The 18875-nt window shown below is 43.4% G+C and overlaps 1 protein-coding gene across 1 annotated transcript; it reads right to left on the bottom strand.

The window, feature by feature from the left end:
* Positions 1-13683: 13683 nt before the first annotated feature.
* On the bottom strand, positions 13684-16278 carry AMER2 (APC membrane recruitment protein 2). The gene is made up of 2 exons (XM_075592229.1): positions 15213-16278; positions 13684-15041 (listed from the first exon to the last, which is right to left on the bottom strand). The coding sequence occupies exons 1-2, from the start codon at positions 16039-16041 to the stop codon at positions 14191-14193; spliced, it is 1680 nt and encodes a 559-aa protein (XP_075448344.1). The 5' UTR covers positions 16042-16278; the 3' UTR covers positions 13684-14190.
* Between the last annotated feature and the right edge of the window lie 2597 nt (positions 16279-18875).

The raw sequence follows: 18875 nt of genomic DNA, 5'->3' as shown, positions 1-18875 counted from the left end.
ACACAGATTTCGGTTTAAAATTGGTATGTAAAAATTGGGGTTCTAGACTAAATGGTGTGTCGTGAATGGTCAAATCCCTCTCATGCATATCAGTATCCACACATGAAAGATCTAATCTACTTACTCCATCATGTTCTTCAAGTAAAGAAACCAGGCATTCTAAGCCCCTTTGTTCTTGTGTTGAAATTACAGTTAGTTCTCACTGTGTATGATTGTTCCTTATCTCCTCTAATTTTGAAAAATGTATTTTAAGCGTCAACTTCCTTATGAATTTGTTTAGGTCTATAAATATCTCAAAGAGTTGCGGTTCACTACTTGGGGCAAAAGAAAGGCCCTTCCGGAGGGTACTCGCATGCTGATTATTAAAAAAAATTCCAGAAAGGTTAAAAATACCCATTTCTTTCAACAGCGTCTGTGGGGGGTACCAGATCTTTCCTTCCCCCTTCGTCCCTCCCTTCTTTCCTCTTCTCTTACCCCTTCTAGTGTGCCTTTGTATTCTCTCTTTTGTCTGGGCTGGAATAAATCTTTCCTCATCTTTTCCCTCAGATTGGACTCTAAGGTTGTATTTAACCCCTTAGGGGCCAACTCAAGGACATTTATACATTCATATTTGCTTGTTGTTAAGCGCCTGTAGCTGAACTGTATGTCTTATGATTATTTAACACACTTATTCATGTACTTTTGAGTTCTCCAGCTTAGATACATTTTTATTGCTTCTTTAACCCTATAGTCCATGCAAGGATGGAGTGAACCATCTTTCTTCTTAACAAAAAAGGACCCAGTCCCAGCTGGGGAGGAAGAAGCTCTAATGAATCCTCTCTTTAAGTTCTCCTGAATATATTCAGACATAGCCTTAGTCTCAGGAAGGGACAAAGGATAGGATCTGCCTTTAGGAAGGATGGCACTGGGCAGAAGCTCTATGGAGCAATCATAAGGGCGGTGCAGAGGTAGAGTATCAGAGCGAACTTTATCAAAAACATCAATGAATTCTGCATATACTTCAGGAAGAGTAGGTTTGGCAGGAGTACTTGTCTCTACGCCAGCGATAAGTTGTACCGAGGATACAGGAGCAACCCCAGAGGCAACACCCCATTGTATAGGTCTCTTGTCTGTCCAGTCTATAGTCGGATTGTGTTGTTGGAGCCAAGGAAGGCTTAGAATTACCTGTACAGAGGGTGAACGAATAACATCCAGTGAGATCTTTTCCTTGTGACCGTCAGTAGTAGAGAGAGTAAGAGTCTCCAATGAAATGAAGGTTGGCTGGAGAGGAAGTCCATCAATAGCACCTAGACCCACCGGTATTGATTTCTTGATCAGGGGAATCTTATGTTTGGTAGCAAAATCTTGATCCACAAAGTTTCCCCCAGACCCAGAGTCGATTGAGGCAAGAACTAGGAAACCAGGACCCTCAAGGAAGATAGACAGCATGACCCTGGTAGGTAGACCTCTCTTACTAGGAGGGGAAGAAGAAATGGTACCCAATGAGACCCCCTTATACCTCATTGGGTGTTGGCGTTTCCCGGCTTTGTGGGACAATGAAGCACCAGATGACCCGACAGTCCCCAGTAAAGACATAATCCTCCAGTTCTCTGAGGTTGTTTCTCTGAAGGGGAGAGCTGGTGACTTCCTAACTTCATTGGTTCTTGAGCCTCAAGAGCTGAGAAAGTAGAAGGAGACAGACTGGGGACGAGAGCAGTTGGTGTGAGAGAACGTGAGTGATGGCGTTCAAGACTCCTGTCTTTGAAGGCGTTGATCCACCCTAATACACATGGCAATAAGATCCACGAGCACCGTAGGTCTTTCTTGAGCAGCTAATTCATTCTTTAATGTCTCATAGAGACCTTGCCAGAAAGCTGCAGATAACGTGTCATTGTTCCAACCTGCCTCTGCCGCGATGGTCTGAAATTCCAGAGAGTATCTTGCAACCGGTCTGTGACCCTGAGAAATGTGAAATAGAGAAGAAGCAGCAGTAATCTTACGGACAGGGGTGTCAAAGACTTGCTTAAATTCCTTCTTGAGGCGTGGGAAGTCTTGGATAATTTTTGGTCTCTGCTCCCAGATGGAGGATGCCCATGCCAATGCGTCTCTGGTTAATAAAGTGATAATATACGCCACCATAGATCTATCAGAAGAGAAGCGGGAAGGGGTTAACTCGAACTGTAGGTCACATTGGTTTAGAAAACCTCTGCATCCATGGGGATCTCATGCATATCGATTGGGAGTGGGGAGATGTGGCTCGAGGGAGAGAGAGGCTTCAGGGGAAGAAACAGACAAGGTAGCAGGTCTAATAATCCTGGATTGCAATTGGTTAAGGAAAACCGTGGTCAAGTTTTGCGTAAGGGAAGCAATCTGGTTATCCAGGTATTCGAAATGCTCAGAAATCGAAGACAGGGCTTGGCCCACCTCAGGGGGGTCCATGTTCGTTGGGCTGAGCATAGTGTAACAATTGCACTGCCCACGAACAAGACAGGACCCGGGTACTGAGGTTGGGAAGTAGCAAGCTACGCACTCACAGCAGCGGAAGCGTGCCTGGCAGGCGGATTGTCAAACGTAGCTGGGTCTGAATTGGAGAGAGTGGGTTAATCGATACTTGCCAAGGTCTTGGAATAGAGAGTTCAGAATAGTCAAAGTCCATTAGCCGTGGTCTGGGGCTAGAGAGGTCAGAATCGTGGAAGTCCGTATAGCTGTGGTCTGGGGGTGGAGAGGTTAGAATCGTGGAGGTCCGTATAGCCGTGGTCTGGGTTGGAGAGGTCTGCAGAGTCGAGGGTAAGTCGGGGTGAATATCCAGAGAGGTTCCAAGGTCAAGCCGAGTCGGTACATGAACGGTTAAACTGCAAGATAAACACAGGACAAGGAGCAAGGCACAACAGACGTAGGAGCTCAAGGCTACAAAAAGCTATGCTCAGCAATGACTGGGAGTGAGAGCAGGGTACTAATGGGAAACAGGAACCAGTAGCAGGGGAGACGGCCTCTGCAGAGACAAGGATTGGCTGCAGGAGACAAGTGGGCTAAATGAATACTTGCCACACAGCTGGGGAGCGGTGCACATCGTCACACGTGTGCGTGCCGTGCATGAGAGAAGCATGGCGCATCCGAGGGGGCGGAGCTAATCTCCGTGGCTCACTAGAAGAGCTGTACATGCGCACGCCCTCTGTAAGCAGAGCGGGGGTGCACGCACACGCTCGTGCCAGAGCGAAGGTCTGAGATGAGATAAGTAAGGAGGGAACACGTCGCAAAGGACGTATTCCCCAATTCCTTACATGCGGTAGGGATGGGGGCAACAGGTTCTTGTTTTGGTGGCAGAATGAGATGTGTTTTGTACATAGTGTAAGGGGATAAGGGACCAGCCAGGATGATATTGCAGAGAGTCGTGCTGATACTTGGGACTTGACTCTGTGTCCTTATTAGTTTGTCAATAGTTTTCCAGTTCAAACTCCTGTCCAATATATGGTAATATAACACAAAAAAAGAGTGGAGATCAAATCTCTCCCATGTCTCACTTACCACATTTATATCAGAGCTGAAAACAATTATTGAAACATACGTACAGATTATAGTATTCGTGTTTATGTTGGTAAAATATTAATTATAAAAAATATATGTAACAGATGAATCAGACTGCTAAGTAGCCAAAATGTACCCCATGTGCAAAGTGTAAGTGTGGTGTGTATACAAGCCGTAATGGCCTGTGACGCCTTACTCTACCACCGACGCGTGTTTCGTGTGTATGCCACGCTTCATCAGGGGGAGGAGTCTGTACTGAGCCAGGGGTACTGTGTGTATACCTGCGGTTCCCTTTTTGCATTACACATGAGGAGACTTGTATCTTATATGTACCTACATATATAGATGCATTGTTCTGTGTAAGTGCATAACTGAGACTGTATCAGTAAATTTGCGTATTGATACACTGTTTACCCAGTGTGGCCAATCAGGAAAAGACTAGGAATAATATACTATTGTTTCTTTGTGCTTGCGGTCAATAAGTACCTGTGTCTAGTTACACTAGTAACTGCGTGTTATTGATACAAGTGGCTTACATATGTTACATCACGCTACAATCTGGATACTCATTTCCTGTTTTGACTAGAGCTATTATAGCCACTGCAATAGGTATACAAGGGATTTCGATCTACAGTATAGGACATTCAATACTTTTTGACTTATTAAACACAGCTTTGTGAGGATCTACTATCAGAGATTACTTTTGAACTATTCATTACTCTGAGTCCTCACTACTCTGTTACGGGGATTTTTATTGACTTTTAACTTTTAATTGTTATACTTATTTGATGTAATAACGATTTTTTGTTTTGTATTTGTAGCCTCTCTTTGTAGCTACAGTGTCCTATACTAGGAGAACTACCTAAGGGCTGTTGGTGCCTATAAGGAGCAATGTTTGGCATAGTGTGCATGATTGTAAGCTCTTCGGGGCAGGGATTTCCTTTCCTATTGTCTGATTTTGCTACACTTACTGTATTGTATAATTATAATTCCCTGTACTGTATTCTTTGTGAAGCGCTGAGTACACTTTTGGTGCTACTGTATATAAATAAAGACATACAATACAATACAATGATTATGGGGTTCTTTTGACCCTCCTCTCGGGGTCTATTATGCTTTGTAAAAAATATATGCATAATTATTTCAGGTGTCTTACTGGTGTAAAAAAAAAAATACAACAGGGGGTCAGCCACCCAGATATAACGCCCCAAACATGCCATGGGTTCATTTTGGTCCAAGGATGGATTGCACCTTTAAACAAGGCACATCATGTATTTTAATGCATACTTAAAAGTCAGACCGGAAATAATTAGTCTTTTACTTATTCTAAACAATATTAGTATAGTAGATAAATTGGGATTTTTTTAAAGGCCTATAGGCAAATATGTTGACGAGTGTAAATGTTCTACAAAATGGTATGTCTCATTAGCAAACTCCCCAAGTGCAATAAGCAAAACTCAAGTGCAGCTGTTACAGAGTCTGAATAGAATTATTTATTGCCATAGCTACTGATGATGCAAGGGATAGAAGATAATGTCACTATTCACAAAAACAAAGATTCTTTACAGGACAAACTATTAAGATCTATAAACAATAAGTGGAAAGTGTAGCATTGTATGAAGAATATGCAAGAAGTGTAATGAATGAAGCCCTCTGTAGAGGGGGAGAGACAAATATGCATAGCTGTAGAATACATCAATAATGAGAACTACTCATCACTATGTAGTGAATCATGACCAGTACTTTTCATGGGTTGTCAAAAGCCATGTTTAAAATAGTACAGGCATACCTCGGTTTAAGGACACTCCCTTTAAGTACACTCGCGAATAAGGACATATTTTCAATAGCCCCATACCCCTGTGTCCGTAAGCTTGCTTCGCGAATACGGACACTTATTCTGCCCTACAGACCGCTGTAGTAGTGACGCACTGATTCCCTTCGTCCAATAGGCAAACGGCAGCTCGCGCCTGTCAGCACGTCCTGAACAGCAAAACCGGCTCCCTACCTGTACCGAAGCATCGAAAAGTGGAAAAAAGGGAGTGCTTCACTTTATGTACATTTTCGCTTTACATACATGCTCTGGACCCATTGCGTACGTTAATGTGCGGTATACCTGTAATTGGTTAATTCTGAGTATTATTCTTGATAAGTAAGATTAGAAATAATCGAAGTCCTTAAGGTCTGCAGCAAAACGAAAACAGAGTCTGTGAGGGGTGTTGGATGCACTCAGGTTAGCAAGATACTGTACTCTTTGTTGCCTTGCTTAGGCTAAATAAGGCACCAACATTTCTCTCTAATAGGAACTGTTCATATTAAGTTGTGTGCAATCTGAGGGTCTTTGGTGAGTACACAAAGTACTTTGGGGAGTACTTGCTGGGCCAACCACACTTCCTTCATTCCACCGTCCTAGGCCAAAGCGATTATTGCCTATTGATTCTGAGTCCCAGGGATTCTGGAGTTGCATCACAGGGAAATCCCTATGCTGCGGGCTGTAGCGAACTGAACGTTTTATTTTCTTTACGTTGACAGCAGGAAGAAAACAAGTGAGACACATACGGATGCAGCCAATGTTATTGGAACTCGTGGTGTGTTCCCGCCGGTCAAATGGTGTGATAGCCCCGCCCCCTTCTCAACCGGTTTAAACCAATGACCGCTTCTCCCGCGGTCTCTGTATGAGGCTTCAGCGCTATCAGCATCCACACTGAAGCTCCGACAACCATCATATTCCCTGAAATTCTTTCCTAACTTCCGCCCACACTGAAGCTACCGGCGCCATCTTGATTACTGGCGTCCTGCGTATAAGACTGTAAGACAGTATGCCTGAGCCACTAATTGAGCCAGCTGTGCTGAAATAGGGATATCCTAAAAACCTGGCCTGTTTGCAGCCCTCGAGGACTGGAGTTTTGCAGACCTGCTCTAGAGGGAAAGAGGGACAATGTTGCAATAAAAGGTAAAGTGGCTGCTCATTGTGGGATGGAGTGTATATTAGGATGGAGTATAATGTAGCCGCATTCTACCATTAAGGTTTGAGGGTGGGGGTGTTATATAGCATGGAGATTGGTCCAGCAGCACAGCTGGTCCCAAAGGCATTCGATGGGGGAGGGGAAGGGACAGTTGGATGTTAGAGGTATGTGAGATAGTGTTCCTTGAAAAGGTGAATGTTCATGGAGTTTTTAAATGTCTGAAAGCTGGGGTAGAGTCTGATGGTGCATGTAGGGCATTCCAGGGAGAGGGGGCAGCACAGGAGATGTCTTCTAGTTGGGAGTGAGAGGAAGTAATAATGCAGGAGCAAAGGCGGCAGAGCATATTGTGCTTTTGGTATGTATTTAGAGATGAGGGCTGAGATATAAGGAGAGCATTATCATTGAGAGATTTGTAAATTAGAGCCAGGGTTTTACATTTAATTCTAGAAGATATGGGAAGCCAGTGTAGAGATTTGCATAGTGGAGCAGCAGAAGGGGAGCGGTAAGTGTGGTAGATGAGTCTGGCAGCAGTGTTTTAGATGAATTGGAGTTGGGATAGGTGGAATTGCCAACTAGCAGAAGGTTGCAGTAGTCAAGGTAGGACAGGATGAGTGAATAAATGAGGATTTTAGTTGCACTGTGAGTAAGAAAGCAATATTTTGAAGGTGGAAATGGCAGGACTTTGTAAGGGACTGAATGAAGGAGAGATCTGAGTCAAAGATGAACCCTAGACAGCGGGCTTAATGCATTGATTGTGGTGTTATTAACAGTGAGGGAGAGTTTGAGTGTAGGTGTAGCAGTGGAAGGGGGAAGAGTATTAGTTCTGTTTTGGCTTCACATAACGGTGGGACATCTATGAGGTGATTGCAGAGGGACCGTTGTGACACAGCACAGGTCAGAGGGGAGGTAAATTTGGGTGTTATTGGCATAGAGATAATACTAAAAGCCAAAATATTGTATTAATTCACTAAGAGAAGAGGTGTAGAATGAGAAGAGCAGAGGGTCAAGGACAGAGCCTTGTGGGACCCAACAGAGAGAGGGAGTGAAGATGAAGACCTATCAGAGAAGGATACTATGAATGAGTGGTTGGAAAGGTAGGATGGGAACCAGGAGAGGGCAGTATCACAGAGGCCAATGGAGTGGAGAGTGTTCAGTAGAAGGGGTGCTCAATAGTATTAAAACCAGCAGAGAGATCCAGGAGAATGATTAAGGAGTAAAGAGAAGTGACCCCTATTCTGAACTGTGAGTAGGTCATTGGCCACTTTTGTTAGTGCTGTCTCAGTGGATTGTAGAGGATGGAAACCAGATTGCAAAGCGTCAAGCAGAGGTTGAAGGAGAGAAAGTTAATGCAGAACACATCCATATTTTAAATGTAGCCTAGTGTCCCTAGCTATACCCTTTTCCTTGGCCCTAACATTATAAGTCCTGATAGGAACAGACAGTGTTGGGGTTAAACTCCTACACAGAGGCCTAGCATGTGAGTTGCAGACTGGATACGGTACAATATTACCTTATCCAGGTGCAGGCCTAATGGCAGTTTGGAGTGTCATGCCTGGGAGGGTACTGACTGGATCACATGCCAGTGGTGTGATGCTTGTCAGTACCTGGATCTGTCCTGTTATGGGGCATGGTTACAAACCCCTCCCCAGGTATAAAAGATGGCCTCCACTAAATTGTGTTTTCTGTCCCCTCCCTCTGTGAGTGGGAACTATTCCATCATACCCCATCAGGGGGTAAGGGGATAAAAGGTGGGCTCTTGGGGCCTCAAGCCCCTGGGGTCTAATCCAGGGATGGAGGAGAGAGGGACCTGCATGTGGCAAGTCAGTGCTGGTTCAAGAATAAAGACAGGTTGTACAGTTGCTGGTGTGTAGTATATTACTGGGTGCCTGAAGGTAACATGAGTTATAAAAAAGATGAGAAACTAAGTTCCTCTTTGAGTCCCTTAGGGGCATCACTATCTAGATTGAAAATCCACCTACTCTGCTACTATGACAGAATTTTTCTGTGCCTTTTACTAACAAAGCAGATATCCAATTGTTTAGGAGAGGTCATTCATGAACCCCTCCTAGATTTAAAGGGATTACTGTGACGCTAGAACATCTTTAGAAATACCTTATGTGTTTTTCTTTATTACATGGTGTCTGAGTATTATCACATTTCCTTTGATATCGTACAGTTTTCAGTTTGTTGCCTTCAATACTGACTTTACTTTAATTGATTAGGAGACGGTTTAGATTTATGTTTTTTAAATTATTTTATGATTGTCTTGTCTGTCTGACCATTGCTATATATTTAATACATTTTGTAACATTTTTCACTAACCCGAGTGCCCCGTTATGGAATTTCTGTACGTTCTGTCTTTGAGGACTTGCTTTTTCTTGTGTTGTTCACGTTGCATTATTCGAGGGAGCCCAGCCTTTATATACTATTTAAGGTTTGGTTGTATTTATTTTGGTTGCTGTGCTTTTCTCAGCCCCAGCTTTTTCTCTGGATTTCGAGGACCCAAACTGTCCGAGACACTCGTCGTTTGGTTTAATCCGGACCGCAAGTTTCTACACTATCTAGTATCCGAATTCGGGACAGAAACAAATCAAAGCCCATTTCTGTCTCACATTTGTATCCCTCCTCCCACTCCTGACCACCCGATGCCCCCTTCTTCCACCCGTAGCTTATGGGGGAATCAAAGGGGTGGGACAAGAGACCTCCCCCTTCCAATACAGCCCCACTCAGATCCCTACATCCTCCAGTGCAGCCTGGGACTTCCTGTATATGGTGTGACCGCCTCTTCTGACGCCAGGATCCAATCAGCTGAGGAGGTGGGGCCGGCATCGCACATTAAGCCTTGGAACTGCAGTTAACCCCTTTAGACCCTACAGCTGCACTAAAAGAGCTAAGGACACTCTTCCCCATGTCTCTCTCAACATTTTTTGTAACACGCCTGAACAACTGTCCAGATTGGACATGGAACATTATATTTTCTAATATTACTTATTAGTAACTATATACTGGACAATAGATTACACTCTCAAAACCTGTATGTGCCTAACTATTCCATGTTATGTTACACTATTGCTTGTTAACAAGAAACATTTTTTTTCCCATGTATTTATTTTAGTAAAATAATAAAGGACTGTGTTCTACTAAGGAAAATGTATTTCGAAAACATTTGGTGAAGCAAAAATAAAAAAATATTATTTGCATTCAGATACCAGCAATGCCATACGACAACTAAAATGGGCTTGCAAGGATTTGTTGATTTAATGCAGCGAAAATCATGTTTGAAGGTAACCTAAGACAGCCACCATAAAACATTTTAAAGTGTGTGACATTGAAAATGTTATGGCGTTTTTTCAGTAATATGTACAAAATGGAATATGGCCCAATTTATATGCTGTGAATGTGCCTTCCACTGAGTAGGGGGAAGGGAGCATATTAATGAAGCCTTATATTTCCAAACTGACCATACCTGTACTGGTAGGACACTGGTAAAGAGCATGTCAGCCTGAACGTTTGAAGACACAATGCAAAAATCATGACGGTAATACAAAATACTCAAAAACGGTTTATAAAAAAATTAATTGAAGTGAAATCCAAGGGTTGGCAAGCACAGAGTGACTCCGAAGAGGATTTGCCTAGCTCTTTTCTTATACAGATTATCTTGAACATTGGACATTTAGGCAGATAATATAAACCAGACAACAAAACCCAGTTTTTAGAACACCGCCTTAATAACATCCAATTCAGCGTTCAGTGACGCATGCTTCATTCCCCATTTGGTGTACAGTAGTAAGACAACAAAGACAGCTTTGTGTCATGTCAGCAAAAAAAAAAACAAAAAAAAACCCCCACTGCAAACACATACTGTACACTATTCATCTACCAACAGAAAGCATGATAATAAGCAAATTAAATGTGATCAGCACTTACATACGGTACAATATAAACCCTATTAGGGGATATTCTGTTGTATTGTATTGTTTTGTATGTCTAAGTGGTATGTTGGGAGACTTACAGAGACAGCAGGTGAGGGAATATGTGCTGTAGATGGCAGTGCTTGGCCACAATGGTTGGTAGGAGGGACTGTGGGTGTGGGACAGTAGCCATGAGTGAAGGCTATTGGGATGCTTGATTTGTGGGGCAAGTTTTAAGGTTAGTCAGTATTAAATCAGGCAAGGCAAATGGCGTACAGTATATACATGCACACAATAAACAATAAACTTTACTAAATTGCCTGGTTATTACAGTTGGAAAAACACTCACTGGTTTTTAGTAATACATTAAACACTGATAACGTAACCCTTTTTATGCTGGAGGTCTTTACAATTCCTTGTGGAACTATACATTTTTTGGGGAAGCAAATTGAGTTCTGGTTAAATAGCAAAGAATTGAAATACATTTTTAGTTGAATAATATAGAATTTAAAACTGCGTGTTATATGTCTTCTTAGTGTTTATATCTGCCACTCTGAATAACTTTATACAGTCTAACCAATGATTAAATGTGTTCCCTGTTTCATAATTAGAATGGTATAACATGATCCTTCAATGGATGCTGATGACTAGTGGATGAGTCTAGTAATACATAGGTGACATTGTGAACCCATTCACTGCTAGGGGATTAAAACAATTAAGCAAATATTTAACCATTCACTGAATGCTTTCACCCAGCAGAACAAGGAGAGGGAGTGCATGCACACACACAAACATTGTAACTTTACTCATCCCTTAGAGCAGTGCTTTTTCAACCAGGGTTCCTAGGAACTCTTGGGTTCCCCAGGCATCCCTAAATGGTTCCATGTAATTTTAAAATAGTATCAAATACAGAAGAATGTACAAGGCATCTGATGTCAGACATGCTGTTAGAGAGCATTGGGGTTCCTCAGAATTTAACATTGGGTTCCTTAACCAAAATAAAAAGTTGGAAACCAGTGCCTTAGAGCAACTCTTATACACAGCAGTGTCCCACTGACCTTCATTCTGACCCCGTTATTTAAACTACAGCAGGGCCCCGCTTCTCGGCGCTTCGCTTCTCGGCGATCCGCTGATACGGCGGCACCGAGTAGGGGGGCGCCATGTTGGTTTGTAAATCGCGCATGCGCAGAATGGGTGGGTGCACCCGGCGCGCATGCGCAGACCACAGGTTGCGCGCGCGTACCATAGATTGCGTGCGCGTACCATAGATTGCGTGCGCGTACCATAGATTGCGTGCGCATACCATAGGTTGCACATGCGCAGAACGGCAAAAATGCCAGTTTGCGCATGCACAGAAGTGAAAATCGCCGGATCCGCTTTCCGGCGATTTTCACTATACGGCGGGCCTCTGGAACAGAACCCGCCGTATACCCAGGGCCCTGCTCTACTTGAAAAATGTACCTTGCCACAAAAATTAAATGTAACATATATGCTTTCTCCTCGCACGCTGAGCGAACAGACTGCCTTATGGCAGTGTTTGCGTTCATGTGCGTGCGGGCACGCGCGCAGAAGCCGGAGGGGGCGCGCGTTGCGCAAGAAATCAGTTTAAACTGATTTCTTAGCGCAACAGGCCGGTCACGTGAGCAGTTCACCCAATGAGGGCGAACCAGCTCCATGATATCACTGGCACGCCCCTAGACACACCCACAGACTGCGCGCATACCAGGGCCAAAAAACGCACCGCTTCAAGCGGGTGACGTCATGGCCGCGCACGCCTCCGCAAGGGCAAATGCACTATGGACCTGGCCTTATCTGTCTTTATTTGTATATATGTGTGTGTGTGCGTGTTTGTGTACAATATTGTACACATATTCTTTTAAAAAAATGTATTATTCCCATGGCTGCAAAAGCTCTAATATATTGTAAGCTTTTCAGGGTGGGGACTCGCTCCTCCCCATGCTTATGTTTTATGTTTCATGCACTTATCCTCATATTGTATTAGCATTCCTTGTATTCTAATGTATGTGTGTTATTTCTGCAAGGCTCTGCATGCATGGTTGGTGGTACAGTAAATAAAAGTACATGCATGAGGACATGTCAATAACCAACCGATTAAAAAAAATAGCAGCACTCAACTAAAGACACAACTGCTGCTATATTCTTGAAATACATTGACTGTTATTTATCAGACCTGAGACAGGTGGGGATTTGGAATGGGAGCAATTAGTAGATACAGTAGTCATGTTATAAATGCAAGACAATGGCAGACAATGAACCCCTTCACAAAACTGTGGCAGATGCGCCATGCTGGGTAAAGTAATTTCTTATGAGAGGTACAGCAATTTACTGATGGCCGGCATTACCTGTTATTACAATTGTGTGACAGTCATGTTCATGCCTGTGCTGTCAGAGGGCCTGCAACAGATTGCAAAACCGGTCTCATTTGTCAGAGAAGAGGTATGAAGCAGGATGCAATATGTTCTGGGCATGTGCATTTCCAGTATAGCAGTAACCATCATCTGAGTAAGATTGTGTGCATAGACATAGTTGAGAGAGAATGCACGAGCAGTTTATAAAAATCTTTAATGATACATCTACCTATTTCACATCTGTACATTTTAGCTCTCACAGTCACAACATTCTCTGTCCATCTCAACTTGCCTATCCTTGTTTCACTTTTTTTAGATGTGCAACCCTCTAACACAGCTGCTGACTATTGCAGCTTCTTTCTGTAGCATCAAAGCCCCAGCAATTCAATTATGTGTTTGTTTCTACACCTATAAACTAGCTAAAAAAAAATCAACATCTTTCTGGCCCCTTCAACACAGACATGTAAAACATATTATTTGTGTGTTTATTTTGTTGGGCCAAAGTACAATATTTTGAAGCCCATGTGGGCGTGCATTATTTTCTCAAACCTTTGTTAAAAAATGTAATATGAGACATCTGAGGTCTCACGTCAGTGACCGTCACATTTGTGAATATTTACACATACACATACCCACGTGTGTAGCTACACATATTTACAGATAATACACATTATGAAAAGAAACTAAATTTGGTCCACACAAGTGCTGTACATATTATTATAAAGGTTTTGTTGTTTTGGATTTGAGCAGGTGTAAAAACAAGCTATTTGCTCATACTCTATACAATGCTGACTTCATTCTCTTCTAACAAAGAAAGAACATTCAATACCCTTTTTGAAATCATTTTGTGTATCGACAAATAATTCATTTCTGTACAGAATCAGATATATTATGTACCTTCTTTTTCCTCCCCGCTCCCCCCACCCCCCCCCCCACACACACACCTTCATTATATTTTGGCAAATATTCCAGCACTTATGATATAACTAAATTGTTGCTAGTTAAGATCCCTGAATGTTAAAGACAGACTAATTTTAAAATACACCAATCTTATTCATATGTAACATATGTACTGATAACATTTATCTTCATACAGTACTCCCTTTATACTGTATGCTATGGTTCTTCTTCCTTTTAGGACTGTTGGCACTATTTTGCATCAAAATAAATGCTAAATTTGACAATTTCTTGCCTTACGTGGAAAACACATCCAAAAGGGATGTCCAGTTGTTTAGCTGAAACATACAAATGTAGAAAATAAATTGAGAAATCATCTGGTGTAACAAATTTTTAAGAAAGTTGATTTTGAAGAGCTGCCTTGGATTATTTTGAGGGTGTTCTTAGTTGCCTGTCTTTACATGAAATGATCCTTTAAGAAACAGCTGGCTATTGAGACAACAACTCAAATGATCTGTCCACCTTTGTTTTTGACCCATGTTAGAATTATTTTTTGGGAGGATCGTGGAATGTTGTTGTTTTAACTGAAGTCCCTGTTAAGACCCTATTGCTGACCCTTCGCACAAGTACCTTGGATACTGGGATTTTCGTTCTGGGCATTTCACTTTTTACTGATGGTTGTTGTACAGCTGAGGAGCTGCTGCTGCTGTTGGTATCTGTGCCGTGACTGGGGGGATGCACTGGCAGATGTTTAATGCTGATGGGTATCTTAGAGTCCTTGTTAAAACTTGCTGTTTTCACTGGGCATGTGGTAGTTACTGGAGACAGTGGTTTGGAAAGGGGCAGGCAGGATATTTCTTCTTCTGCATGAGCTCCTGCTACATTTTCATCAGGTTCTGTATATAGGTCATAGAGAGCATCTCCACTATAACTATCTCTGGGAAGAGCTTGCTTTCCCACATTCTTTACTGGTTCTTCTTCTTGACCTGGTGTTGTTGAATCCCAGTAACCCTCATCACTATTGCGTATACACTCTCGCTGTTTTTGACCATCTTTCTCATGTTGATTTATTGCCACCTGTTTCAGTTTAGTTGGTTTTACGGCCTCTGCATCCCATGTGCCCTCAGGACCTTTTCCTTCCCTTGAGGCCTGAGAGGTGCTTTCGATTTTTCCCATGTCTGTGCCTGCTTCCTCTGCTTGGGGGATTGTGTCCCATAATTCCTGTATGTAGGTGTCATCTACCTGATCAGGACTTGCCATCTCCTCTCCTCCTCCCTGATAGGCAACAATATGTTGGTTCTTTTTAGAAGTGGATTTCCTGCCATTGCCGGGGGCATTCTTTGCACTGGTGCTGTTTCCTCCTTCATCATCATGGTCTGCAATAATATCGCCACATCCTGTAAGAGAGTCAAAGCTTTTCAGTGATGTAACATCAGCCAACAGCAAACAAATACGATCAAAAGATTGCTCAGAGGGAGGATCAACAGTAGAAGGGTCGGGGGCTGCAATTTCTTGGCCACTATCACATTCAGGTTCAACAAAGGAAATATTGTTTATTGGAATTTCACCTGTTATGTCTTCCTCCTTATCCTGCAGGGTCTCCACATCTGGATCTGGTAGCTGGCAAAGGTTCTCCACGTGTTGGACGCCTGGAGCATCCTCTTCTTGGGGTTTTTCAGCATTGGGTGATGAGCATGGAGATTCCTCACCTCCCTTAACTTGATTCTCCTCCACTGAGGCGTTTACCTCCTCACTGTGTTCCTCACAGGGCAAACCAACGGCAAGCTCATCTGCTGCATTTTCCGGTTCACACAACGGTCTTTGTATTTCCTCCTTAATGCATTCTAAACTTGCAGTCAAAGAGCTCGGCAAAATAAGGCCAGGCTGATTTTCCAAAGGCTCCTCTCTATCCTCCTTGTAGCTTTTCTCCTTTTTATTCCATCGCATGCTGTTAAAGAGCCCTTTCAGTCCTTTCTTTTGTCTGCAGCCAGGCTTCTGCTCTGCATTCTCTCCCTTGACATTTTCAGATTTGCCATTCTTTTTCAGCAAAGAAAAAAAACTGTGTGACTTAGCCACAGGGCTGCTGGAGGAGACATCTGGGTTGATTGTCACAACCTTGGTGTTAATATCAGCGTTCAGTTTATCAGCCCCGGCACCAACACACGGCTCCTCTTTCTTGTTGCTCTCCAGCACATCAGCTAATCCATCCAGGGTTTTGCTCCGCACCATTCCCATTTTGCCTGTGCTTTTCCCCTCTCCCTTGTTTCTCACACCGAAAATAGTTGGCATGGCACTGCCAGATTTTCTCTTCCCAAATAATTTAAAAGCCGTCTTGTTAATCTTCCCCGATGGCTGCTCAGCTGCTGGAGTCTCCGCACAATCACAATGCAAGTCCATGTTTGCCGTCTCGCTGATCCTGCCTCCTTCCTCCTGCAGACCCCCACAGATGCCTGATGCTGATTTCCTCACTGGCAGCTTCTCCTCTTGCTCCTGTTCATCTCCATGGCAACCAGAGGGATAAGCAGCTTTCGTCAGCCATGGGCTAGAGCCAGTTCACTGTCATCCATTCTAAATCAGGCTGCAAACTGCAACACAAATACAGACGCTCCCACTTCCTAAAAGGTTGATGTAACTTGTCCATTTATCCACAGCTTGCTGCTTGCAGTAGGTATACCCTTGAGAGATAAGGTTATACTGTTATTTACAATAGATGCTTAGCCTGAATCCACCATTCTAATTTACCAATATATACAAAACACTAAGGAACACTAAATAATAATTTTACATAAACTGCAAATCCTGTGTGTTTAATCCATGCAATGGCAGAGGGCTGCTACGCAATGTGTTGCCGGCTCTGGCAGTGGCTACTTTTGATGTTTGCTTCTCGACCATAATAAAACCTGTTCCATAACTAATTACAACACTATTTGTCACCTATGTTTGCATGCAGTGTAAAGTCAATAATCCCCCACTTTCTAATACTAATTAAAGAGTTCTATGTATTCAATATCTACAGAAGATTAATCTCTGTCCTCTTCCTCTTGTGCTCAGTCTCCCCTACTCTACAGAAGAGCCTTGACCTAGTTGGTCAGCTCACTGCGCTCACTCGCCAGTGACTGCTTGGCCCTCTCTTGTGAAGACAGTAACGCCGCTTTAGCGGTGATGGCTTTTGGACCTTTCTCCATCATCTGAGAAACCTCCTGCTGTGCAGCATTAGAGTCCAACTTAGTGTCCCGCTCAGTCTTCAGAGCCTCGAGTCTCTGCCATCTTGCGTCCAGCACTCTCAGACTCTAGGTCCTTTCTCAAGTCTTGAAGTTGTCCTTCTGCATTTCTTTTTCCGCTCAGTGCAACTACTAGTTCAGCTTCTTTGTCTGTGAGTCGTGATTCCACGTCTCTTAGCTGATTCAGCGTAAGTCTTAAACCTGTTTCCCTTTTTTGATTTCTGGCTTGCAGTTGTCAGTGCTCCTCCCAGACCTTGTCCAGCTCCAGCTGCAGCCGGGCCCTCTAATTGGCCGTGTTGTCCAGCAACTCGCAGGTATTGGCCATCTCGGTTTCATAGTGTAATGTCAGGCAGGCCACTTTACAGATGGACACCTACTCTCTCTCAGCAAGCTGTATCTTGCACTCAGCAATCTGCATCTGCAATTTTTCATTTTGATCCTGCATGTCCCCGCTCAGGGCCTTCACCTCTTCCCGGTGATTGCTCTGGGATTGCGTCAGCGCATCCTTCAGATTTTGGAGCTCTGCAGTTTATGTCAGTAGGAACACAGCTTCTTCTGTTTTCCAGGCCTCTTTCTCCTTGGCGTACTGACTCGTGGGGATGGATCAGCCTCTCTGCTTCTCCATCTCTTGGTCCAGTTTCTGGACCTTTTCCCGCTCCCTCTCATACAGTCACCTGTCATCTAAGCCCCGCCTCTAGGAATGCTCTGGTGACACGCAGCGTGGCCTTCAGCTCCTCATACTGCTATGTGGAGACACACTGGGTATTCAGCCATTCCTGTAGCACTTGTACATTGTGAGAAGCCTGGAAACTTTCCTTCTGTAGCCTTCGCCGCATCTCCTCAGCATCCGCCTATTTCACCTTGGCATCTTGCCAACTCACACGCATCTCTTGCAACTGGCTCCGCAGTTTTTGTTTTACTTGGGTGTGCTGCTCCAGGGAGACACGTTCTTTATGCAGCCTTCTTTCTGCACACTCCAGTGTTTCTTGCACTTCAAAATTTTCTTGTGTAAATTCTCTCTTTACCTTACCAAGCTCTGCTTTGAGTATGCATGCCTCTTGCTGAGAAACTTCTAACTCTGTGATGAAGTTTTGCACATCTTTCTTGAACAGCTCATAGTACAGTTTCCAGTTAGTACTTGTTTTCTCTGATTCGCTCGGCTTTCTGTATATGGCGGTAGTGGTAGCCTTTGTCATCTCAAAGCTGGTCGTCATTCCCGTGACTATTGTGCCAAACGCTCTGTGCTGTAGCACATCTCTGGTCTTTTCTGACCCATGCCTTCCTGAACATACGGGGTAAAAAAAATTCTGGAGTTTCTGCTGAAAATGGATAAAGTCCTTTTTGCGGAGCCCCGTTGGAGGAGTTGTCATCGTCATCATCATCATCATCATCATCATCATCATCATCCTCATCCAGCCTGAAGGGACAGTCTTTCTTGTGGTCCACCTTTTCACTCCATAAACATTTCTGGTGCGGTTCCTTTTGCGGGATACCCATTCCTGAAAGGACATTGTTTTGTGTGGCCGGGCACATTACACATAAAACACAGTGTATGGTCCATTTTCTACCTTCAGGTGTATTCTGTAAGCACATCTGGTCATACACAGTGGGACAGACTTTGCTTTTCACTTGAGTTGGGTAGCCATTTTAAATCCCCGCATTTATTTTCAAACCCACAGATTCCGCTGCTCAGTGCCTTTTGGATTGCCCACATTAAACTCCACCAATTGTGATGCCCACACCACATTGCAGCCTCTTTCAGTCGCAAATGTAAGGCAGGAAACACTATACAGTAATTCTTTATATGGGGTATATTTACAGGGATTAAATCATACTAACAGGCCCACCATCTCTTTAAGTTCAAACAAAACATAAAATAAACTCCTATTCCTCTTAGTAGACTAACTGTACATTCAGCTTCAAACCCTTTCTAACGACAGATGGCCAACTATACTGGTTTCCATCTTAAAACATGCCCTGGCATATACAACAATGTACACAGTCTCTGCA

The sequence above is a fragment of the Ascaphus truei genome, chromosome 3 (genome assembly GCF_040206685.1).
Source record: "Ascaphus truei isolate aAscTru1 chromosome 3, aAscTru1.hap1, whole genome shotgun sequence".
Classification (NCBI taxonomy): Eukaryota; Metazoa; Chordata; class Amphibia; order Anura; family Ascaphidae; genus Ascaphus; species Ascaphus truei.
This window is presented reverse-complemented; position numbering and strand designations above follow the sequence as displayed.